The sequence below is a fragment of the Hakea prostrata genome, chromosome 8 (assembly GCF_041222555.1).
Source record: "Hakea prostrata isolate BN-2017 chromosome 8, UWA_Hpros_2, whole genome shotgun sequence".
NCBI lineage: Eukaryota > Viridiplantae > Streptophyta > Magnoliopsida > Proteales > Proteaceae > Hakea > Hakea prostrata.
Window position 1 is genome coordinate 14,627,701 of NC_142607.1, and position 25,433 is coordinate 14,653,133.

The following is a 25,433-nucleotide window of genomic DNA, read 5'->3' on the forward strand; positions in this document are numbered from 1 at the left end:
ACGTGGTCTCTGAGTTTGTCAGAATAAATAATAATTTATAATTCTTTCTCGAAAAGTCTTCCAAAAGCTTTGAAACCGAAAGAATCCCAATGCGGTGTGCGATGATCATGGAGTCATGGACACTGTTCACCAGAAACCCATTTTGCCACGTCTCCCTCAAACTGAATCTTACTTTCTTTCAGTGTCTCTGAAAAGCATTTAAGGGCAGAGCCACTGGCCAGAAATTGAGGAAGACGCATAACAGGAAGAAGAGAGAGAAGCTTTCAATTCAGGGCTTGGGAGCAACAGGAGTAGAAGATAGAAGTGGAGACTGGGACTGAGAGTGAGAGATTCTTTCTGTTGCCGGAGAAGATTAGCTAACAAGACTGCTCGATTATCCTTTTAAGCAGACGCCATGGACTTCGATTTCTGGACTTCTAGGGTTCAATCCACCAGGCACCTCACTGCTCTCCAAGCTGCCAGACTTAACTTTGGTAACACAAACAAACCCACTTTTTTCTTTCTCATCTCTGATTCTCTATCATGTATTTTTGGGTTGGAATTCATTTCCTATTTTGTTGACTTTGGTTTTGGTTGTAGTTTTTCATTATGGTTTTTTGAGTATATGAGGTAATCGGTTGTTAGGTTATGGTCTGTTGGGTACATTACCTTTTAGTCAATGGGTAGTTTAACTGATCAGACTGCTCTGCCTTGAAATTGTTGAGTGGGTTCCCACCCTCCGCCCTCTTCGGCGCCGCCGCCGGGGTTGGGGTGGCAGGGGAGTCATATTCTTTGACTGTGTCTTAATATGGATCTGCTAAGCTTTTTAGTATGAAATTTACTGATTATTTCCTTGGATCACCATGTCCTCTACTGTTTTTCTCATGCTCAACAGAAAACCAGTTGAGCATGGATGATTATGAAGGAGATGATGACGTGAGGGTTTGCCTCCCCTGCCCGTTCTGTTATGTGGAAATTGAAGTTCAGGTGCTTGGTGCCCATCTACATGAAGAGCATTGCTTTGATACAAAAAATGCGGTATGTACTGTATCCGTTACTTCTTCTTTTTTTCTTTCACCACTTGAGTTTTTCTTTTCTTGATTGATTTTCTTCATATTGGAAATCAAATTCATTTGGTTTTTGGAGCTCCTGTTCGATGGATAAACTGGCTGGAATGGGAGCCCATGATTTCAGAATAAATCATTTGGCATATACTTAAGGTAGCAAGCGTCATCCTTTTCTCCATCTGCCCTAAAAATGAAAAAAAGGAGGAGAAATAAAGTGAAAAGAAAAAACAAATGCGGCTACTGAGTCAATATGCTGCTACATCTGTCCATAGGGCTTAATTTTGAAGGAATCAGTTGCTGAAAAATTACCGATTGTTTTTTTTGTTTTTGTGTTGTGGGGTTGGGGATTGCTGGAGATCTGTCTTTCTGTGAGCTTCATTCTTATGCACCATCTACTTCTGGAACAAGAAGCATGTCCTTAGTGATTGGTAGATTGGTCAATCTGCCTGGGAGCTGGTTTCTCAGCTGCATGCAGTATTTTAAGTTGCCGAATTGATACTTTAAAACATGGTTGTCCGATATAGTTTGAAGAATTCTAGTTCCTCCTGTTTCACTCCATTTTGTATAGATGTTGTTGACCTACTATGTTATTCAGATCAGGGTAAAAATATGGTTGCCTTGTAGAATGCTATATTCTGCCAGACTGGAAATCAAGATCCAATTCAAGAGATACCAAATATTTGGGTCATCACCAAATACCAAATTTTTGGGCTCCTTTCCTGAAGAATAGTCTAGAATTGGGTCATATATGTATTTGGCCTTCGTAATTAGCCATCTTGATGGCCTAAAATATGGACAGAAAGTAGGAAGACCAAACTTCTATTATTGGTTTAGTTAATAGACTTGTCTTAAATCTATTTGTTTTATTATTGCAGTTTCCTGTACAGTTCAGGTTACCCAATAGCTAATGATTGGGTTAGACCTTTCCTTTTTAGTCTGGGGTGTCTTTTTTAGAGTTAGTTTCTAATTTTGAGATCTAGTTTAAGCTTTAAACCATGCCAGCCAATGTGGCTATAAATATGAATGTAATTACTCCCTTGAATCAGTAAGTGATGAATTGAATTAGAGTTCTGTTTATTTTTGCTGGTGAAGTACAATGACATAGCATCTACCCTTCTCCACTTCTTATGTGATTTCTTATCTTTTCTTCCTCTATATTCGTTTTCCAAGAATATCTTCAACAAAAGTAAGTTGAATTGTCCCCAACCTCAGATTCTTCGTTTTCTAATCTTGTAATCTTCTAAATTCCCCAACCCTAATGATTTTTCCTTTCTATTTTTGTACTCCCTAAAACCCAAAATTCAAACTTAAATCTACACTGATCTTACAGTTTAGGACTGTCCCAAACTTTAGGGGTCATTCTCATATCATTATTTAACTTCTCACCAGGTATCACCTCATTCCAATAAGTTCTCATCACATATCTCAAGTGCCTGCCCATCCACCTGTACATCCCATTACCGTAGATCTCTTTAGAGCTATCCGACCACCATAATTTATGTTCTTATGTATCCCAGTCAGTTAGTGAAAAATCCTAAAACCTATACCCTTACTTTCTGCGTTGAGATCCTGAAAAGATGACCTCTAGTTGAACCTCTTCAATCTAGGCTACATCAAAGTGCCAGATTTTATATTTAACATTGCATGTATATGCTCTTCAGTTTGGCTTCAGGTCTTCTAAATTTTGTAGGAAATAAGTCATGGTGGTTTAGTTGAGAATTTCCCCAAACTTCACTGTTCTCTTTTCCATATTCAATTTTCTTGAGTCTTGGAAGTTCAGTTTAGTTCTAAACCCCTCCCCCCCCCCCCCCCCAAAAAAAAAAAAAAAAAAAAAAAAAAAAAAAAAAAAAAAAGAAGAAAGAAGAAAGAAAGCAGAAGAAGAAAAGAATCCCCCCCAAAAAAGAAGTTCAGTTTAGTTGTTGTTGGACCTTTTCTTTCTAAATCATTTTTGTTTTCCTATTTTCAGGTATGCCCTTTATGTGCGGCCAACTTAGGCAAGGACATGATTGGACATTTTACAGTGCAGCATGCACATTCATTAAAGGTACCGTTCACAGTTCTTGGGATCATTAACTGGGAGGTAATGACTGGCTTAAGATGAAGTTTTCATTCTAATATCTTTCGGTGTTGTCTCTGCAGAGGAGGAGAAACTCTCAAAGATCAGGCCTATCGAATAGTAGTTCAGCCATGCTTGGAAAAGAACCAAGAGAACTGAGCTCCTTTTTTGGAGTCACTTCAACAAATTCTAGGGGAAGCGTAATTGATTCCACAACGGATCCACTGCTTTCACCATTTCTGTGCGGTATTGTTATTCCAGACACCAAAGATCAAGATACACACTTAAAAAATGATCTCCCAGATTCATCTGCCATGAAAAGGTATTATATTTCTATCAATTCACTGATCCTTAGAATGTATATTAATGTTATTATTAGGCACCAGCACTTAGGCAGATCAGGTGGGCCTATATTTTGTGGATGGGGAGACCCCAAGGTCTGCCACCCTGATAGCTTTTAGCCCAAAGGAGTACACTAAGTTGAATTTAAATCTTTCAAAATCTATGGACTAGGGAAGGGTGCATGGGCATACATGAAGGACTGTAAAATATACAAGGATGGATGGACATGCATGGTATTCGATTCAACTTGAGTCTTATATTTGATTTGTGGCTAATCTATAAGTTCTAAACTAGTCCAATGGTCATTCACCCTAAAACCAATTATCTGTAGGCTGTGATGAATTTTCCTCTATTATAACAATCATGACTTTCTGCAGTTTTGGTATTATTAATAATGAGGGTTCATTTCGGAGCATATGCCACCCACCTGAAAGATTAAGAGTTGCTTACATATTTTGGAGCTTTAAATCAACTAAAGCAGTAGAGACCTTACCTTGAAAGGAGTTCGGGAACTAGAGGTTCCCACCAGTATGCTTATTTTGTGAATATGAAGTTCACCTGAAAACGGTTTCCTCCAAAATAAATCTGTATGCATAGTAAATCCTACTATCAGATCATATTCAAGCCCTTATGCTGTAATTCTAAAACTTACCTGATTTTCAGTTTGGTTGTCATTTTATATCTTTGATTTCATCAGGCCAGATTATAAGTGCTTGTTGTAGCAGTTTAAATATGTTAGAATCATATAATTTTGGAAATTTTGGGAAACTTTCTTGTTTCCTGAGTAGATTTTACACACACTCACACAAAGAGAGAGTAGATATGCAAAAGAAACGATCCTCACATAAAGACAGCAGAAGTAAGATGAATGGTAAAATGACAGGGTAAAGTCACCCCTTGATACTGTAGAAACACCAGTGTTGACCACACATACGAATGGTTTGGAATGCCATCTGTGCCATGTTTCCAATGTATTATGTGCCAGATCATATAATATCGTGGGAAGTATGGATAGTTGAGACAAAATTGATAGCTATCATCAGGGATGTATGGGACCTCCACAGTGAATACATGGAGACAATATATCATGTGAAAGGGGATAGGTATTAGGGTCAGATTCTGGATAGAAGGCTTCTAGTCATGCTTGTGCTGGTCAAAAGTACAAAGCTTTGTCAAACTTCAAACACTCCCAACAAATCAATGCATGGGTAGTAGTAATCAGGATTAGCCATCTGAACAATTGCACTGCATCAGGAGCCTTCCTGCTACCAAGTACAAATTTTTTTTTATGGGTAAAATAAGCACTAAATTACCTAGTGGCAGAGATTCATCAAGCACTAATTTTGCCTATAATATTTTGTCCACTGGTGGTCTATCTCTGTGGAATGGTTGGTTTTTGTGGGGAAGGAAATGCACCATTTTTCATAATTGAGGACTGCGGTAATGCTGATAGTAGTTTCAGTGAATGAACTGAAACAAATTTTGGAAAGTAAATATCTTTTGTGGCAAAGAACTTGTTCAATGTTGAAAGACTAATTTGCAGTATTTGGTAATTATTGTTTTGTTGCAGCATGGAGCCAGCTCCATATCAGATGAAGCTCAAGAGCAACACTATGGAGAAAGGAGCAAGAGGGCTGAATTCTCTCAGCAATTGATCCTGTCAACCATTTTCTGAGGCCATTATGTCGTACTTCTCATCCGACTCTGGACGAGGAGACTCTAGATTCCCGGCATCCGGTATCCGTAGATCGCGCATTTTCTTCAGGAACCCCCATAGCTACTAATTCAATTCTGCAAAATTGTTTTTCTTCCACGTTTGGAAACAGCAGATGCGTACATCCCAAGCTCGCAACATTTCTGCCCATTGTAGTTGTTAAAGTAAATGTATATCCGTTTGTGTATCTGTAATATTCAGAACAAGAATAGCACAACTTAATTTCCAGTGTTAACATCGTTTCAGCTTTCATTGCTAGTTGGTGGCATGCTGTGTCATTAGTTATGCTAGGACAGACAATGAGACGGTAAAAATGGATGGGAAGATGAAGGGTAACGGTAATGAAAAAAAGATATTTCATGAAGAATAAGAATTAAAATAGGGATAATTACTATTGTCCCTGTACTTTGATTTTATTATTAATCAAATTTCATTCTTTATGAGATTATTATTTGCCTTCCTCGCTTCTAATGGTGCTGAGTAGTTGTTAATATTGAATATGTAATGTTTATTTTATTCTTATTTAAAATTAAACTAAAAAAGATGACATTATCTTAATTTATAGAAATTATATATGAATGTCAATTATATCTTTAAGATCTTATATTTTATAATCAATTTTAGATTTGAAAGAGTATTAGTAAGACCTAAATCAAAAAAATTATTGAATGAATTAGTTATTGAGATCTTGTTTGCTTTGTTTTAATTCTTATTAAAATGTGCAATGTAGTGAAAACGAACTCTTTTGTAGTATAAATTTAAGTTTAAGTAGCAAGAGCAGTGATTTGAGAGAAGCAAAAAAATCTCGTGTGTTGTAATTTTGGGAATTTACACAAAAGAACAATCTTTGTTGCAATATAATCATTAAGGATTTATTTTTACACTAAAAGAATATAAAAAATCACATGGATTTTCAAATAAAATTTACCTTCAATGTAAATGTTGTCTTTAAGTTTTTTTTTTTTTTCTTCTGAAAAATTAATTCAAGAATTAGTGGACCACATGCTCATGCTTGTTGAAGCTCTCAAGCTCAACTTAAATTTTCCATAATTAGATAGGAAAATTAGTAACATGTACAATAGTTAACATATATTAGATGATTTTCAATTTTCAATTTTCAACTTTGAATTAAATTTGATATTTTCTTATTTTTAATTTTTATTTTGAATTTTATGTAATCAAATCTTTCGTTTATTCGGTAGTTTCATTTTAAGGAAGAAAAATCACATTTTTCCTTTATTCAATGGTTTCTTTGAAGAAAATGAATTTAAGATTAATCTTTTTGCCTAGTTAATTAAAGGTAATAATTAACAAAATAATTCCAAGGTTATTTTTGAGAAAATATATAGATGACACATCATCAGTAAACTCATGAAGCTTAATGGTAAAAGGGCATTAGTAATTGTAGACAAAATTAAAGATCGGATAAGTAATTTTAAAAAGTACATAAAATAAAATAGTAAATAAAATTAAATTACAGAAGGGCAATAGTAATTATCCCATTAAAATATGATAGGTGAAGAGCCTTAGTTATCCAACCATTCTTTCCACCCCACTATTCTCCATCAAACAGAGCTTTGGGCATATTTCCACTTCAACATTTCTTCCGATTGTTCAACACAAAGCCCCACCCATATGCATTGCACCAACCACTTCATAATTGTGCAGGAATATGGACGTACAGATAAATGAAGCTACTGTTACAACTCAAAGTTGCAAACATGCTGGAGGTGCTACATTTGCAATCTAAACCATGCCAATTAGAGAGTTCCTGAGGTCAAAATTAAATCCTTACTGGGAAAACCATCTCTACAAACTCTCTGATGGTACCTGTTAATGACTAGGCTGAAGATAAGTGGTTGTACAGCAAAGTCCCCGTGGCATCATCATCCATGCCTAATGAGCTTTTGTCTTGGGCAGTTCAATTCCCTTTTCCTTATAATATGCATTTTCGGCTTTTGCCAGTCGATCTTGAAATATTGTCCACTCTTTTCTACATCTTTCCCTCACCTGAAACAGCCATAGAAAGCAACTTCCATATATTAGAACATAAACAGATTGACTCTTGAGTTTCCTGTCACCAAGTGTAAGAGAAAGCTCTTCATCCATGAGAGCTAACCCTCTGGATGGACTGAAAGGGTATTTTGGTTCTTCATAAACAAGGTAGCGTGAGCTAATGATGAAACCCATATTCTAGGGGTCCCATCATTGCATCAAACCACTTTGGATAAAGAGATTCTCATTCACGTTGGGTGGCAGGAAATTTTCCTGAAACAAATAACAGAAGTTCACAAATGGGGTGGTGGTTTGATAGGAGCAACTTGCAGACTCAGAATGGAAGCATAACATACCCCTTCCCATGGAGCTTTACCACCCTGTGCCTGTCCCTGCAGAAAGAGTACACAAGATTTAAAATTACATTTCAAATCCTCAAAATGAATGGCCTCATTGTTTCTTCTTACAATCTTACCTGGTTACCAAGTGACGGAACAGTCTGATGAACTATCCACTGAGCATCTACAACTCCTATTTTCTCATATGCAGGCTGTTACAAGAAATATGAGATACAGAACACAAGTTTAGTAACAAACAGTAAAACTAAGATTAGTTCAATGCAAACAGATATTTAGGGAAGTGGATCACTGACGTCTACACATTTTCTGAGAGCAAAATCAAGGCCCCATCCATGAACCAAGTCATTCTGCAGTGAAATTCAGAAAGGCATTTTCAGTGATGAACTTTTTTTCTGGGGAATTTGTTATATATTAACAAAATGTCTAAATGCTTTGTACCTGTATCATATACCAAACACAGCGCCATGCATTTCGAGAGAAAACAGGTGCCATGATTTCAACAAATCTGCACAATATGAATTGATAAAGTATTATTCTTAATGCTAACTGATTCCCCACCTCAAGGGGGGATGCCAAACACTAAATACTAAAGCAAAGAAAAGTAGGTGTTTTCATACGCTGCACAGGGTGGCAAATGTGGGTCTGAGCACCAACCCGGTTTCTCTTCTGTTTGTCTGGTCAAGCAAAGTAAAGTAGAACAATTTAGACCCAAAGTGTCTAATCATGCAGAAAATGAAAGCGAGGAGCAGAAATATGGTATGGAGACTTTCCCCCCCTTACATGTGAACTTCACTGCCTCCCCTTCTCTTTGTCATCTGCCACGTTAACCCTTTATTTGGCTCTAACCCGGGCTGTGAAATCTCCAAACCATGCTTTCTAACCAATTTTATGTATCTGGAATTGGGATAAAAGAAAAGGACTCAGTGCCATTCGGAAAGAAATCACATGAAAATAATGTCTGCCTAACACTCACTCTTCTGCATTGAAATGCTCAACTCCTAGATCTTCATCCCAGATAAATATGTAGTCATACACTGCAACAATGTCTGGATGCAAAAAGCGTTTGGCATACCACCTGCAATCATTTTCCAAGGATATCAGGAACTTAAATCAGAAAGAAAAAGAAAAGACAACGCAGGGAGCCATGATCCACGTACATGAAGTTAATTTACCGGTACTCAGATTGGAAATAAAATTCCAAAGTGGAGGCAGGCTTACCATTTAGTTTGCTTTCGTACACTAACATGGATAGCACGTTTCGACCACTCAAACTCATCCCATTCACTAGCCCGTCCATCATAGTGAAATAGCATAATTGTAAAGTTTTCTGAAAACTGAGGGTGAAGAACAATTAGCATATAAAGAAGCAATGGGGAGTGAGAAAGAGAGACAGATGGAGAAAGTGTCCTGGATAGTCCAGTCTCACCTTTTTAACTGCAGCATCAATATGTGCTTTCTGGTCATAACCAACAGTGAAGGTTACCAAGTACTTCTGCTTGATGGTTAGGTCCTGCAAGTGTTAACTTGAATTCATCAATATTTGTTTTAGTTAGGGTTTTCTCATCTGTACCTGTACTAATTGAAATTTTAGCAATCTTGTAGTATGCTTTAAATACTAAATGTGAACAAAATTATTAGATGGTAGAGAGCCATTTACCCACTGGATAGAATCTGTGTAAAAGCAGGGGTAAGACTGCATAATTATGACCCTCCAAGACCTGCGGTGAAGTAGTCCTAGATTGGTAGGAGACCAGCTAGGCACCAGTATCTGGGATCTACAACTAACTAACCAAGTTCAGGCATGTGAAACAGGGTGTGAGGCCCACTTGAGGTCTGTGGTTAGGTTAACGTCAGTGTTTGGCGTTTAGTTTTAGTCAAGATAAGATGGAGAAGTCATCAGTGAAGGTGGTTCCATGGAAGTGTTCAGAATGCCAAATTTTAAGTTTTGAGCAAACTAGAATTACGGTTTTGGGTTAGAAAAAGAAAAAAGAAAAGGAATCTCCAGGAGGGAACTACGGTTAAGGGACTGAACCTGGGGATGGGGCCAGGGCCAAGCAACAATGGATCTACGGGTTGTATTTAAACCAAATTTAAGAAAATTTGGATGGCTGGTTAGGGCCAGGCAGAAAATTAGGGTTTTCACTTGAAGTCAAGGTTGAAGGAACCTAAAATTTCAATGGAGATGGGCAGCGAGGTGGATTGCATGTAGGGTTTGAAGTGGGGAGGCTGTGAGATGAATTCGCAAGGTTTCTACTGGTGAAATAAAGCTGGTTTCTAGTGACTAAGTTTGGGAAAAATTAGAAGATTAAACGAAGTATTAGGCTGGAGATGAACCAGAATTGAAATATCAATCCTTTATGCATGTCTCAACAGCACCAAAACTCTTGTGAAATATCATCTTTTTATTCAAATCATCTAATGGGCGATATATATATTCTAAAAGTCCAAATTTAACTCCTAAAAGGACTCCAAATCACTCTAGAAAACTTAAGATAGAAATAGGACTCTAGAGCAAGGATTCCCAACTAGGATCCACTAATAAAACCTAATCAAAATTACAACCCTGAAATAAGACTTTTCGATACATTAACCCATCACTGGGACCAAGATAGTGTTTTGAGGTCCAACTGACTCACTTGGCAATCTTTACTGCATCATGCACTGGTGGGAGACTTGGGAGCCTCATGCAATGGGTTGGGTATGCTATTTTATTGGCTCAGTGCAGCAGAATGGCAGTGAAGAATTACATGCATAATCTAGGTCATGTCAATTATGCCCTTAGATGGAGCCTATCTAAGGGTAAGGATCCATGTTATCAATTATTGACACCATGCAGCTGAGAGTTTCCTGATTTCATGGTCCATTATCTTTCCTCTTACTTTAAATTTCATTTTCCATTTTCCATTTCTACTTTTCTCTTCATTTTTATTTTATTTTCTCGTACTTCGATTTTCATTTTCATTTTCATTTTCCCGCCATTTTACTATAGGAACTTCTTTCTCTTTCTCAACAACAAATTCCTTCTTGATTTCAAAAGGCACTGGAGTTTCAGTAAGTTCTTTCAATCCAAATTTTTCTATATAAACACGTTTACTGTCAGTACTTTCATGCTTCCCTTAAACTAAGTACTTGTTTCCTGTGCTCCACTAAACTAAATGCATTTTCCTGTGCTATGGCAACTCATTGTTTCACAAGCATATAAAGACACATTCTCTTTTGGTCTTTCCTCGTATTCACAGTTAGCATTTGGTATCTGGCTTGCAATACGAAATAAGAACACAACAAAAATACTATAAGGCTGCGTTTGTTTGCAAATGTGGGGTGGGAAAAAAAAAACATGTGGCCCCCATGTGTAGTGGGGTGAGGGAGAAGGAAAGGAAAAGAAGGAATTTTGTGGAAAAATGTTAATTGTGGGTCCCACTTTTCATTTTTTTCACACTTTTCTACAAAGTCTCACACATTTTGTGGGGTTTTGAAAAGGCTTGGGGTGAGAAAGTTAGGTTACCACCTCACCAGACAAGTTTTCTTAAATTAAGGAAACTTGTTCTCTAACTTTCCTACCTCAAGCAACCAAACAAACTACAGTTCTAGGATTTAAAGGAAAAATTTGTTTTTTCAAGAATTTTCCCACCCCACCTTTATTCCAGCAAACAAACACAGCCTAAGGCAAGTCACCTAGAATAGAGCATCAGCGTCTGGCTTAACAAACAACCAGAAGTCGGTACACATGATTTTCTCAATGCAACTAATGCTCTGAAAAACAAAAAATGCTGTCTAAGATCCACATATTACAACTTTCAGAAATAAAGTACAGTAGAAGAAACATACCTCAATAGGCTTACCCCACAATCTACGCAGGTAGAAGTCAGACTCAACTGCAACAATGCCTGGTGGAAGACTTTCTGCACCCCGCGGATTTGTTGGAACCCAGATCTAAAATCAAACACACCAGGTAGTAGCAAAAGTCAGTAGAGAGAACGTAAATGAACAAATACTAAGCAGGCATGCTACTGAACACATGAAAAATCATCTGTTAAATTGGACCTACAAAGGTCAGGATTTATTCCAAACACTATCAATGACACAGAACCTGAGATGCAAGGAGATGCTTCCCAAAAAGCAAAGATATAAAAGCCACAAAGTGGCTCCTGATGTGCTGAATGCCCGGTCAAATCTCCATGATCAGCAATGACAGCATGAAGGGAAATTTTAGAGCAGGAATAGTTCCCACAATCCCAAATGTTCAAGTTGGAAGACTTTCTGCTAGAAATGGGAACAGTGGGAACTATGCCAGGGGAAGTTTGAAAAATCTATAAAGATAAACATCACAACTGGCCCACACAGAAGCAAAATTTTCAAGGATATCTGAAGACAGCTGAGCTAGAGGTGAACTGGTGACTGGAAAGTTGTGCAGCATGCTTGTGAATACTCAATTAGATCCAACTTTTGCATACGTCAAAGAGAACAATATTGATTATTTTCAGTGATATTTTTGCACTACAGCAGCTCAGTTGGCTGCTCATTCCTCTTGATGAGCATGCACTTCCTGTACCCGATATTACCTCTTTTCTACAAGTAAAATTTCTGACCGTATACCATCCAACAGAACATTCTTCCCTTACGCAGGCATAGGTAAGTATCTACTGTCACATTTCCAAATGTGCTAAAAGCCTCCATCCACTACCCCCAAGAAAAAGGGAGCAAATCCGCTACCACTGCCTTGAGAAGATTGGACGAATTGGTTCTGATGAATTTTGCCATAATCTACAGAAATCCAGAAGTCAGGGTTGAATGTTAACCCCCCTAGATCTCAAAAATATAATTAACGCAACAGGACCAATTAGGACCTTGTTTTCCTATCAGAAATAGTCAGCAGATCGAAGCATTCCATTATTTTCAAAGGCAGCTTCTTCTTCTTCTTTTTTTTTTTTTTTTTTGGGGGGGGGGGGGGGGTAACAATTCAAGGTAGCTAATTACCTATCAGAACTCCCAGACAAAGAGTTTAGCTGGAAATCCCCCGGGAAAAGAGGAGAGAACATATCAAAACACCGGTTAGATAAAGTTAGGGAATCAATAAATTACAGTAGAAATTATCATACTTTCAACTGCTGGGTTAAAATTTTCCCTCATTAATGGGCTTTTATGATACTCCCCCTTTGAATTTAGAAACTTGTCCATCAAATGGATATTGAACAGTCAAACAGCATGTACTTTTTAATCATAAGCAACATAGTTGCCATCCAGGTAAGTGAGGCAATTGAAGGACTAAAAAGTCCAGGAGACACCAATAAGGTGACAAGGCATCACCAAGGCAACCAAAGTGACACCAGGTGACACCAGGTGCCTGGACGAAAAGAGGCAGCATACTGACAACAATAAGAACAGAAATGTAAGATTACAAAGCAAGGTTCTCTTTCTGTTTTTGATATGTAATCATGAAAAGTGATAACAAGAATGAGCCTGTTATTTGAAGCACACCTTTAGAAGAGGAGAAAAAATGAAGCAGTACCATTGCACCACAACCCTAAGTCAGGAAATAATCTTACTAGTCACCTTGAGTTAACCACCAATCAAAAAAGGGAGGGGAGAGAGAGAACCTTTAAGGTGCTGTTAAAATTTTCAGCATGATCTAAGCCTCTTTTATCACCCTTCACAGAAGCCCATGCTCTGTGCAAAAATGTCTGGGATGAAAGCCCTGAATTCCTGTCTTCAATGTACGTGAGGTCGATGGACGGTAAAAGGCTGGATGGGAAGCTCAGCTGCCAAAATTTTGACCACATGACAAAACGTTACCCATAGTTCAACATCACTAGAGAAGTACTATGAGAAAATTTATGTACCTTGGTCAATGAGACCGTGGGAAAGCATACTCCTATAAAGAATCCAAATACCACTCCAATAAAAGTCGTAATAATAAGCCTCATAGTCTCATTTGGCTTTCTTACAACTCCACTACAACAACAGATAAGCCAAACATGGAATACGATAGAGTTGCTTAACTTCAGAAAGAATATTAAATCCATAAAAGGAAACAAAGGAGAAAAGAGGATGTTGGATCTGAACCTGCGTGCGATGATTCCCATTTTCATCTCTATCTTCTGATGCTTAGTACCTTTTTGGAGGAAGAAAATCTGCAGACTCTGTATTCGTAACAATAGAAGCTGTAACACAGTAACCAGGAGTTTTTCCACATTGCTTCAAGGCTGTTGTAGTGAATGGTCCAAAATGCAGGTGTTCATGAGGATCAAAGAAATGATCAAAGAAGAAAGGACCTGAAATATTCAAAAGCTGTGAGAACAAGTGCCATTTAAGATCGACAGTTTCCTGGTTAAAATAAAATAGTAATACACAATTAAAAGAATAAATAGCCAAATAGAAAAGCAATGAAATGTTTTACGTATTAACAAACAGATTGACAGATATGCAGTAGAGGCCGAAACACTGGTGCGAACCTAGGACTGTCAGACTATGACGGAACTTGAAAGCTGAAAAATTTTAGCTAGAATCAGTCTTTAAATATGGCCACAGAGGATATGAATCAGATGTACTCTTCATAGATTAGATGATAACAACAACCTAAAGGAAAAACCAGTTGGTCAACAATTCATACAAGAAACCATACGTAACAGGTGGTTTTACAATAGAATCTCAGGCTGTTTTCACCAAAGCATTTGCACCAAATTTTTGAAACACTACGACAATTTCTAAACCTAAGATGTCCCATATTTAGTAATTCTATCGAAGCTACAAATCACACCAGCCACAGCACCCTGCAAAAGTAAATCAAGGCAACCGATTACTATCCTTTTCACCCCGAATGCCCGAGGCAGAGTGCCCGAGGCAGAGTGAATGACAGAAATTCAACTGCTTGAGCAAAACCACGTGAGCATCTACAGCCCAACCCCACGCAAAAAGCAAAATCATGGAACACAATTTCCAGTAAAACATTGAACCTATTATAACAAACAGCTGTACATCTGTTAATTACAGAATTCTTGTCTGGAACAGAAGGATCCGAAGGGGGAAACTAGAAGGAATAGAAGAAAATTTCCAGCTAAATTCATGTGTGTGTCAATTACTCGCAATGTAAGCATCACTGGAAACTGCAGAAGAAAGATCTACGTTTATGAAGAAGAAAAAAAATGTAATAATTTTCAGTAGAAAAAACTAATTAGGAAAAAAAGAAGTCGGCAGTCTGAATCAATTAATAAATTCAACTCAGAGCTGCAAAGCCAGAAACCAATGCCGGCAAAACCCTAATGAACTGAAAAAGAAAAAAAAAAGTGCGAGATTACTTACATAAGCTAGAGGAATCAAGTCTGTAAACTGACAAGAAACACCGCTCCCGCTGGAAGATCCCTTGAGTAAATGTAGGTGGAACAACTCCAAACTCCCCAACTTCGTATCATCTGTTTTTTCAGCTTTTCAAGTTAGGTCCTCGAGAAACAATGATATCGACGTTTGAATTTTCTTGACAAGCTTTCTTCCGGAATAAACGAGAAGAAACCCGCCAAGAGAATGATTGAGAAATGAAATCCTTTCTGTTTGAAAACCTTGGGAGGAGAATGAGATTTGATTTGATTGCTCTCCTTATAAAAAAAAAATTTAAAATCTTTTCTCTTTTTCGATCTGTCTTTATCCTTTTAGCGAGATTTTGTAAACTTTTCAGAGCGCCATACGTATAAATGTCCTTTAATTTAAAATGTTAAGAAAACTTCGTGAGGTTTGTTTTGGGTTGATGAGCGGTTTTGTGAATTAATTCCAGATATTTAACCCTGCTTTTAATGAAATGACAACGAAACCATCCTTTATTAAAGTCCGAAAGGACGGCGGTGAGTGAATGACAACTCGTTGATCTACTTTTGAAACCTCCCAAGAATTCGGGTTTAGAGAGTCCGAATCCACCTGCCCAAGATAAGCACCCACCAACATGAACTATAGAAATACATTTAAATATTTAGTGTATGTGCTCATTTCCATTTAGATTGTCTATTTTTATATTCGATAAATAATAGATAATATAGAATAATATATTTGAGCAACCAACGTACCATCACGTATCAAGTAGGTTGTGGCCTTGTGGGTAGGTGGGTCCATTCATGAACGGACCAGTGTCTAGATCTTCTCCTTGGTGGAGTAGTTGTACTGACTTTTTCAACGTACTTTAGTGATAGATCTTGCATTTGAATATTGACCCTTAGATGGATCTCCCTTCAAAGATGTGATGAATAAAATCTTGAAAGACCTCTAAGTTGTACACTTCTCCATCACATATTAGAAATAAAATTCATTTATGAGTATTGACAAAATAAATCTCATACAGTATGATAATCCCATATCTGGTGGTTTAATGGTCCCAAATCCACTCCTCATGTGGTTCGGTAGTCCCTATGTGCCAAAATTTAATCTCTTGTCATATCTCTCTCACATTGGACACTTGTGTGCTCTTTGATCTAGGTATAAGATTGCTATTGACTTTTGTGGACTATATTAGGACTCTGATTGAAACTACATTAATGGAGCCAATGATTGCACTAGCAGTTTATTGTGCTAATGCTTGTAGCAGACATAGAAATCAAAACTTCTGGCCTGTCTTACGCGTGGTGTATTCTCTAGTCTATAGTGGAGACTTGTTTTCTCTTGGTAGGATTTTTTTTTATTTTTATACAATAGTGATGTTTTTGCATTCGCTAGATAAGTATTACCACCACAAGCACAAGCACAAGCACTGACCTTGTCAGTGTAACCCCACCAAAGACCTAATATAATTCAAAGAAACCGATAAAGATCCGATGTCTAGGCTGAAAAACGTACAACTGCCCAATATTTGAAATAGAGGAGCAAAGGAAATTCGAACTCAACATGGGCGTGAGGTTCAAACTTCAAACCACTAAACCACCACCTTGTGGTTTCATTGGGTAGGACAGGTGGGGATTCGAGACTTGTTTGCAGTTGGAAACGTAACGTATGGGAGATCCCCTTTCTATGTCATTGATTGGGCAAAACGTTGTCCACGCACTGATGCACGCATGCCCATGCAACGGAACCGTCTCGATACTCCTTCCCGCCCTAAATTTTCTGTGTCAAATCTGGTATCTGGATCATCTCCCCGTCGGCCATGGCTTCCTGACCACAAAAACCAGTGGGTCCCACTGGTGAAATATATTTTTTTTCTTCAAAAAGTATTTTTCACCGTGAGCCCCACTGATGTTTGTGGTCAAGAAGCGTCAGAATCGCTGATCCGGACTCTCAAATCTGCGGCTTCAGAAATCAAAATCCGACTACGGGTCAACCTCCTCTTGTCTCCCATTTCGTGCCTCTTCACGTTTGTTCATGCTGGGGCAGATGGTTCTTCAAACGTTCTTCCATAAAAGATACAAAGTAAAGATGTCAGATATGATAAACTGAACCCATGTCAATCGTTCAAATATGAACCATTCTACCCAAAAAAAAAATAAGAACAAAGAAACCAGCAGTTGAAAAAGAGAAACCAATTAAGCCAATATCATTGTGGATGCACGGGGTTGTGTGGCAAGCATGTGAAACTAAAGTTTCCGAACCTCACGTTAGAGTGTGATGCTCCATGTCACCTTGAGGGCAACGGGAAACTTGTATATGCATTTCAATTCTTATATACAGGTAGCTATACAATAATTAATCATCATCAGTTTAGAAGTTACACAACAAATAGAAGACGACCTGTAAAAAAAACCACCACTTGATGTAAAGAACTTTCAAGCAGCGTCAGAAACCCATTTCTTTTAGTATGGTGAGACCTACAGCAGTGGACGACTTTCTTATCGCTACACTGCTTAAGTTGCACTGCCTGGGCCAGATGCATCTGGATGTGATGGTAACCAGACCTCTATACGAGTTCCACCTGCCCCAAGGGCAGCAGCTGGGTTCCGGGGTGATATGACACGAACAACACAACCATAACTCTCCAGTATTTCACGAGCAACTGACAGACCAGCAACAAAGTTCCATGTCATATTATCTTCTATCAAACCTTCAGAGAAGAGATCAACTCCAAATGGGGTGAGGGAATGCATCTGTGTCTGCAAGAAAACATGGACTCATAAATTCCACTCAGGCACAGTCAACAATAAATGAGTCCCACTGTCATTCTAAAATCACACTGCAATGCATAAATCATAGACATCTGGGTTCTTCTAAAATTGATGCTACTGCACTACAACTAATACATCCATAGGCTTTCTGTGGTCATTCAACATATACTTGGCTGTTTGTAAGGGATAAATTTGGAACAGATGCTTGAGACAACCTGATGCATAATGTGACCAGATCACCAGTTCATCACTTTTCTACCCTTAAATCTAGAATAAGGGTAACCTAGAGCAACCCGATTCTATTAAGTTGCATTGAATGTGGCCATGATGAGCTCTAGACAATGCTTTTACTTGATAAGGTCAATCTTCTATAATGCAGCTCTCTCTCAATCCTCCTAAGAAGTGTGTTAACTGCTCATCACAGAAAGGAAATTCACTACTCCCATCCTGAAACAATTATGTTCATTCTTAAAGTACTTGACTCGACGGACAAGGCAATGTGATTCTGAATGGATGAAACCATGGTGATAATCAGTTTAACCTCTAACTAATCTCCCATTAATTTGGACTTCCACCCATGTTTCTTTACAAATGCATTGTTGATAACATTTATTCACCAACTATGCATGGGCTCACCGAGCATGGAGATAGTTCAATTGATGACTGTCTAAGAATGATAGGATCTTGTATCAAGAACATGTGATAAAATCATAATCGGCTTGGTGGTCTAGGCAGTACCCAACATGTGATGCATGTGGATAGGGTGATGGGGAAGACGCTTTTAAGTGTAGTTTTCCAGATAAGAAGTGGGAATATAGAACATGTTTTCCGAACTAGTAAACAAGATCAATAGCCTAGACATTTGATGATGTGAATACGTAATTTATGCAAAATGTAGAGCGGTTCCTCAAGAGTTGACATCTAAATTCAAGAAAAATGCAAAAGGAGAAATTTGCTATCATTACCATGTAGTGCATATCAGGGCCATCATCGTCTATTACAATGAGAGCCCCACCAGCTGGTGCTCCCATAGAAACAATCTGAACCTTGCCACCAACATGTGTACGTAATAGTGCACCCTCAATCAGGTTGCTCAGTGCCTGACGCAAATCAGATTCTTCAATAGCAACTTGAAAGGATTGCAGGAATTCAGTTAGTTCCACAGTGCGCCTCTGCTTTTGAGCTAATGGTCTTGCAGCTGCAACCAAATCTTCCAGCATATCAGATACATTGCAAGGTCTGCTTGACAGAAAGAAAAATCATAACCAACAGAGAAATTTCAAACTAATAGGCAGAGTAACTAGAACAGCTAAGAAACAAGCAGACATAGAAAGTACAATAGTGTCTAAGTGCAGATACTCAAAACATGAAAAATAGGTGATTTTGTGATTAATATGGTTATTTTTGATTTTGTGAATAAATACCTATCGTTTTGCACTAATAGTGCAGCAGACAAGCAGGAACCATCAGATGAGGGTATGACCCCTTCATTCAACCACATGTACAAGTATCCTATTGGCAAACTGTACTCAGGATCCAAGCCAAACAAGCATTGTATCTCTTGTTACTCAAAGCAAGAAATTTTAAGCAACCTAACAGAATGTTCAGAAACTGGTGAATACAGAAATTGCAAATTTGCAATACCAAACAGTAACGAGGACTCCAAATACAACTTCTTGAACTTCAGTATTAGCAGAGAAATTATCAAGGAGCTTGAAGAGAGAAGAACGAATAACACATCTGTGCTGGGCTATTTGCTGTACTTCGCATGGAAACAAATCTTAAATGGAACTGCAGGTTTGACTGAGACATCTTGGTTTCACAGGTTTCCAAGACAAAATGCTAAGGGGATTAAAAAGTAAGAGTTATGACTAGCTTTGACAATATTTTGAATATTTCAGTAGTCTAGACCAATAAATACCAAGTTTTGACCAATTTTAACCAATCCAGTTCAGTGGTTTCGGCCAGTTCTGAGAAGCACATGTCAAGTTTTACCCCATATGCAAGTTTCAACCTGATTTTGACCAAATTCCTGGTTTCTGACTGATCAGAAAAGTGGTCAGCATTGAAATCTTTGTCCTAGGTACCTTGAATATAGTTAATTTTGATGTTTTTTTTTCTTTTTCGTAATGTACTCCTGCTAGGCAGGTTTTCATCTTCTATTAGATAGAATATCACATATCCACCGAAAAAAAAAGGAGGGGAGTCGAGGAACGCATGTTAGCAATTTCCAATGTGCAATTTTGTGGGGAAAAGTAATCAAACTAATATAACAGGAACACCATTTTGGAACTATTGCACTTGGTCTAGCATTGATTCCTAATTGATTGCCTTGTGTTCAAGAAATTATATGATAGATAGGAAATTGGTAAATGTGTATAGAACGAATACTATAGTTTTTAACAACTAATAATTCAGGCATCCTGCCCCTTTGATCCTATTTGAATTCACACCAGCAAATATCTGTGTCCAGGTCCAGATCCAATAAGGATTAATGGTGGAGAATCATATTCAACACAAGAACCCTAGTAGATAAGGCAAGTAAATATTAATGTTTATCAAGTCTAAATATTTGAACTTATTCTGAGCTGAAAAGTGGTCTTTAAGATTGAAATCAAATTTAAATACGTGCATTGAATGAATCTTGGATCCAAGACACTCCAAAAATGTACCATACACAAGTATAACTCCTGCCAAAGTTTGTTCCTAAAGTAAGCATTCCTCGACAAGCACCCAGGAGATCATGAATTTAAAGAAAATCCGACTGAACACCAGGTAAATATTTTGGCAAAAACTTAAAAGGTTATTTTGAATTTTATGCTGGATAACAAACCTCATAATGAACAGCACCACGAAAAAAGCAGCACAGGGTTTAGGCTTATGAAATTAGAAGATAAAATAAGTCTCACAGCTTATGCAAAACTCAAAACTACCTGATGTTGTGTCGTTGAAGTGCAGCAAGGGTAAGAGGCGGCATAGGCATCTCTAAGTCTTTCCCTGAAGCACTTAGAGGAAAAGTTGGACCTGTACCTTGCACGCCATCATGATGATTTTCGCCATTGCTCTCTGGTAATCTAGTTCTCACCAATTCTTGATGAGCATATGTTGAATTATGAATCTTCCTCAATGTTTCTTCATTATACCGAACAACATTAGCCTGCATGGCATCCAGAATTAATCAGACTGAAACAAAAGGGGAAGGGTGTAACAGAAGGAATGCTGTCAAGAAGCATGGATTTAACAGGAAAGGGGAGAAAAATAAATTCAGTTCCTGAACTCAATTGATGATTTCCAACAGAAGGGACAATTAATGAGACAAGTAGCACAACAGAGTAATGGAAAAATGATCATTAGCAAATGCTGTTAAGTAGTCTGTCGACTCTGTCCTCAACCTCGACCCGGTCTTCTGCAAACCCCCAACCCAACCCAAAAAAGAATGGATGTGATTGGGTTGATGCAGAGATGATGTGGTTGTGTTTGGTTATAAACAGATGGTTATGTGATTTTATGATAAGGTGATGTTGTTAGGGTTACTGTATCGTCAATTGTCAACCAAGAAACTAGTAGTTTTGGTTTCTTGATTATGAGATGGGTTGTGTAGGTTTCCCGGGATGTAGGGGATGACGTGCACAGCTTAGGCTTAACTTTGGATGGATTCCTATGGTGTATATGGCTGTAGGTGGTTTATTGGGAAAAAGAGTGCCCATAAGCAATAACAGAAAGGGGGACTCAGTGTATGGGGTTTGGAAAGGTTTAGAAGTAGAACTTAGGGGATGGGGACTAATACTTCATTGGTTAAAGCAGTTCCAGTGACTGGGCAAAAAGGATTTCAGATTAGATTGCTTGCAATGGAATAAAAGCTTGAGCAGTGCATGTCTGTGTTCTTCAACAAACCTGCTGGACTTCACACTCCCACACGAATGTTTTCTTCAAGAAAAAAAAATGAAAAAGAATTGCAAGAGGTAATGATAATTATGAAAACTTAAATAAAGCAAAAAAAGGAAAGAATACTTACATGGGCCTTGAGAGTTTATCTGATAAAAAGGGAAGAATCACATCTGTCTCCAGTCTTCTACACCGAAGAACAACTTCATGACATTGGGCTAAGGCAAGGGGAAAACAACTCAGACCACCAGAACTCTCAATTACCAGTGACTTAAAGAAATTGTAAAATTGAAGATGAAAGTCAACGGAATAATTCAGGTTTCAACTGAAACCATCTGAAGCACACAAAACCAGGGCATATTATATTGATTCCAGTCTATTCAAACTGAGCAGGTCTGAAGCAGCATAACACTAATTCAATTGACAAACAGTGATTACGGAGGTAGAACAGCAGTAGCGGCAATGACAGGTTGAAGCAGCATATAGAAACTTACTCAGAAAAAGCAAACTGATAGAAGTAGATCAGCAAGGTGAGGATTACTGTAACTTTTCCAGCCTTGCACTGATAGCAATAGCAGAAATAGATGGGATTAGATGTCGAGAAGAATTTCAGCAACATCCCACAACAATCAAAAGGATATCAGCCTTCCTATTGGCAACACATTGGCAATTGCAGTGAAGCAGTAGGTAGAAACCCAAATTTTTTGACCAGCAATTGAGAACATAATCACAGGTATGATTTTAGATTAAAAACTATTTTTAATCGAAACCCTAGTTCTTCTTCTGTTTCTATGACCTAGGGTTTCCTTCAACAACCCAAAAACTGAAAACAACTCTCCAAACAACTATCATGGACAGAGTAGGTTTCAACTACTGCTTCAATACCATCTAACAGAGTTAAATATGACGAACCAGAGAACTGAAGTAGTACAGCATAGCAAGAATTCCTACTTCTACTAGCAATCAGATCAAGAAAATAGAATAAAAATTAGGAAACTAAACTCGGATTATTCCTAATTATAGTAGAAAGCTACTTCCAATCACATTAGGATACTATATAATTATAGCAGAAACCTATGTCCAGTCACATTAGGATACCATAACAAACTTAGATAGAACAAAACCATCTAGCACATGTATTTTTAACACACAGAAAGATAAATAGATACTTAAAAGTTTGTAAAAGTAGGAGATAGAATGCCTTAGTGAGGTAGACTGCATCCTGAAGCTGTTGTAAAGTATCCCTCATACGATCACCTTGCACCAATATGTCTTCAACAATATCATAAGAGATCTGCAGCAGCATATTAGCATTTTGGCTTCTATACTGAAAATAAACATGGATGTAAAGCTAAAGCTGAAAAATAAAAACAAGCAATACAAGCTACAAACCTCACTTCTCTTAATATGAGCAGATAACATTTTGCCCAAAGTCCTGATGCTAGAAAGTGGACCTCTTATCTGTAATTGTAGGTGGAAATACCTTTATAACTGTTGTTCCAAAAGGTAAAATGAAGGCAATTTAAGAATCAGCACAATGTAAATGAAACAACTTACTTGTTCAACAAGATTGCTCATTCTGGCATTATTTTGCCAAGATGACTGCTGCAATAGAGTTGCTTTCTGTTAAGAAATATAAACATGTTATCTGGAGCCCTGGATGACCAAATGCTATGGAGATTGGAGAATGACTAAAATTTCCAGACAAGAAGTATGTCTTGGAGTTAAGAGAACAACAGCAAAAAAACCCAACTCTCCAAAAAGATGAACCTACGAGTCCAGAACCAACTGAATAGATTAGTAAAAAGGCTGTCGCAAGTACTAATTCTTCCAAACACAAAATTATGAACTTTACTTCAGTAATCTCCACCCTTCCCTTCAACTTGAAGTCATTTAATCCAGGTTTTTCTTTCTTTATCAATGGATTAATGAATTGGTGTAATATGGTAAAGACAAAGCTGGGAATAAGCTACCTGATCCATTACATAAGCACAGGCCAACGAGTGAGAAATGTTAGTGGCACTTGAAATCTGTTCAGCAGTGAACTTGTGGTCTGTTGACTCTGTTTTCAACGAATCCTCTTTAGGAATCTGGATTTCCCACATTTTTCTTCCAAAATATGGAGGTGGTCCATAAGCTTCTTCAAGTGACACATCCTGGCTTTCAGCGTCAGAATCTCTGCATTTTCCAAAATCCATCATGGGAAGCTCTGCGACCAAAAAACCCACAACAAATGGATGTTTGACCATAGGGAAGACCATAGCCCTACACTCAGGAATAATTTCCACCTGCAAACGTTCTAATTTCAATACGAGAGATCACAATGAACAAATATATACAACTTAACCAGCATGACCATGCTAACCAAAAACCATACTTGCCGATTTGAAAGTGTGGCTTCTGCTACCCGTGAGCCTGTTGGAATTCCAAAATTACCAATTAATATAATGATATCAGCTCTGTCGGGAACACTGGTTCTGGGGTACAAAACAACTCGTCGAAGCTCCAATTGGTCCATGACATAACTACCAGCAGGTCTTACATATACCTACAGAGATGCTAAAAATCAAAGACTTCCAATTTTGTCTAACTCAAGAAAATGTTCATTTGGTAAAATTATGCAAGTATAGAGCATTTCATAGGGGTGTGCATTATTTGCTAAAAGAAAATTGTTTGTAATTTTTTTCGGCACTCAAGTCTTCTACCGAGTTCTGGGAATCCATGAGTGGAGCTGGAAAAGGGCGAGTTTTAGAATATAAAATTGTTCGGGAAACTGGCTTTAGGTGTTACCCATACCCACTCGAAACAAAAAGGAAGGAAAAAGGAATAAGGGCGCAAATTTCGCAATTCAAAATAGGAAGAAATAACTTAAAATCCTAAAATGGATGTGAAATAATGAACAGCTGAAGAACATGAACAGACCGATAGCACAGCGTCTGGATGGATAATTCTCCGGAAAAGGCTCAACTGCTCCATACAGAGTCTCTGGAAATCGGTGCTCGGCAAGACCAACCCAGTTTGCCCATCTACCTTGATTCTTTGTTCGAATTCAACAGGAGAGCTTGAAGCATTGCGTATGGCCGCAGCGAGCGCAGAGGCTGAAGTGATCAAGTCCTCTTTCTCCCGTCCTTCACTGGTACCAGAGTCGGTGACAAGACGAATGGTTTCAGTTTGAATGTTATTTTCATTTCTCGGATTAGGGTTGTGTAGGCATTGCTGCCCTTGAGGCGTTTCACTATTGCCAGCTAAATGCCTCTGCGAAGAAGCATGTCTTCGGGAAGAACTGTGATTCTTCTGAAAGTATAAGAGAACGCAAGGATTATGGTTGTTGATCAGGCGACGATGGATGCTATGACCGGTTGGAGTAGTTCCGGTAGTGATTGCAGAGAGCATAATCGCGACAACGGATTCTCTAAAAAATTGCAAATAGCTGATGAAGAGGTGATTCTGTTAGCAAAAAACGAAATTCTGGTTCGCATTAAATTGTTGAACTATTGAACTTCAGGAGTTCTTCGCTGGTTCCATTCGAGAGGAAATGAAAAATAAGCAGGGTCATCCCGGGATAGCAAGAAAGTGGGAGTCTGAGAGGAATCTGGATCCTCACCCCGTCGGGGTAGCACAGAGTGCTCCCCGACGGGTTCCTGAGCACACAAAACGTGGGGCCCACGGGTAAAATGTAATTTATTTTTTTTTGTGTTTTTCCAAAAAGTGTTTTCACTGTGGGCCCCAACTTAGCTTTTTGACGTCTGAGAGTGACCTGCTGTATTCTGTGGCAGTAGAGTAAACGCGCGCAACTAGATTTACATTTACTACGATAGTTGGGAAAAGAAAAAAAATAAAATTACTCCCTTAAGTAATAGGAATGACATAAAAGTCTTATAAAAATTAGTGAAATTGTTTCTCTAGAGGTCATGGGTTCAATGACTTCAATCTTAAAAGAGAGAGGAAGTTTTCAATCTCACCCTC

At 38.1% G+C, this 25,433-nt stretch overlaps 3 protein-coding genes across 5 annotated transcripts; 1 reads left to right on the plus strand and 2 right to left on the minus strand.

Annotated features, from left to right (window-relative positions):
• The first annotated feature begins 69 nt into the window (after positions 1-69).
• LOC149007164 (protein DEHYDRATION-INDUCED 19 homolog 6-like) lies at positions 70-5,416 on the plus strand. Its single transcript, XM_089166387.1, has 5 exons — positions 70-473; positions 875-1,017; positions 3,013-3,090; positions 3,186-3,424; positions 5,015-5,416. Exons 1-5 carry the CDS (start codon positions 395-397, stop codon positions 5,097-5,099), a joined length of 624 nt encoding a protein of 207 aa, XP_089022513.1. The 5' UTR covers positions 70-394; the 3' UTR covers positions 5,100-5,416.
• Positions 5,417-6,511: 1,095 nt separating this feature from the next.
• Positions 6,512-15,186, minus strand: LOC149007165 (uncharacterized). 3 transcript variants are annotated; one of them, XM_089165565.1, is made up of 17 exons: positions 14,812-15,186; positions 14,123-14,282; positions 13,910-13,997; positions 13,576-13,784; positions 13,353-13,464; positions 13,110-13,271; positions 11,341-11,445; positions 8,939-9,022; positions 8,731-8,846; positions 8,486-8,587; positions 8,293-8,406; positions 8,130-8,186; positions 7,951-8,017; positions 7,806-7,859; positions 7,629-7,703; positions 7,510-7,545; positions 6,512-7,168 (listed from the first exon to the last, which is right to left on the minus strand). In XM_089165565.1, the coding sequence occupies exons 4-17, from the start codon at positions 13,599-13,601 to the stop codon at positions 7,055-7,057; spliced, it is 1,224 nt and encodes a 407-aa protein (XP_089021691.1). In that variant the 5' UTR covers positions 13,602-13,784; positions 13,910-13,997; positions 14,123-14,282; positions 14,812-15,186; the 3' UTR covers positions 6,512-7,054. The 3 variants fall into 3 exon arrangements, with proteins under 3 accessions (XP_089021691.1, XP_089021690.1, XP_089021688.1); XM_089165564.1 differs by having other exon boundaries at positions 13,910-14,282; XM_089165562.1 differs by lacking the exons at positions 13,910-13,997; positions 14,123-14,282.
• A 1,805-nt stretch (positions 15,187-16,991) lies between these two features.
• Positions 16,992-25,047, minus strand: CSK (chloroplast sensor kinase). Its single transcript, XM_089166029.1, has 9 exons — positions 24,390-25,047; positions 23,845-24,015; positions 23,441-23,755; positions 23,025-23,090; positions 22,860-22,928; positions 22,669-22,761; positions 20,516-20,739; positions 18,548-18,821; positions 16,992-17,570 (listed from the first exon to the last, which is right to left on the minus strand). Exons 1-9 carry the CDS (start codon positions 24,858-24,860, stop codon positions 17,325-17,327), a joined length of 1,929 nt encoding a protein of 642 aa, XP_089022155.1. The 5' UTR covers positions 24,861-25,047; the 3' UTR covers positions 16,992-17,324.
• Positions 25,048-25,433: the final 386 nt, after the last annotated feature.

Excerpts from the sequence above, each read along its gene's own strand:
- LOC149007165 (XM_089165562.1), bottom strand. The coding sequence starts at position 13,601 with ATGAAAATGGGAATCATCGCACGCAG. Across the intron at positions 11,446-13,109 it reads ATTTTAACAGCACCTTAAAG|ATCTGGGTTCCAACAAATCC; the intron begins GTTCTCTCTCTC and ends GTTTGATTTTAG. Across the intron at positions 8,407-8,485 it reads GAGCATTTCAATGCAGAAGA|ATACATAAAATTGGTTAGAA; the intron begins GTGAGTGTTAGG and ends TCCCAATTCCAG.
- CSK (XM_089166029.1), bottom strand. The coding sequence starts at position 24,860 with ATGCTCTCTGCAATCACTACCGGAACTACTCCAACCGGTCATAGCATC. Across the intron at positions 23,091-23,440 it reads GTGCTTATGTAATGGATCAG|AAAGCAACTCTATTGCAGCA; the intron begins GTAGCTTATTCC and ends ATTTCTTAACAG. Across the intron at positions 18,822-20,515 it reads CTTCAACGACACAACATCAG|ACCTTGCAATGTATCTGATA; the intron begins GTAGTTTTGAGT and ends TCTGTCAAGCAG.
- LOC149007164 (XM_089166387.1), top strand. The coding sequence starts at position 395 with ATGGACTTCGATTTCTGGACTTCTAGGGTTCAATCCACCAGGCACCTC. Across the intron at positions 474-874 it reads AGCTGCCAGACTTAACTTTG|AAAACCAGTTGAGCATGGAT; the intron begins GTAACACAAACA and ends CATGCTCAACAG. Across the intron at positions 3,425-5,014 it reads GATTCATCTGCCATGAAAAG|CATGGAGCCAGCTCCATATC; the intron begins GTATTATATTTC and ends GTTTTGTTGCAG.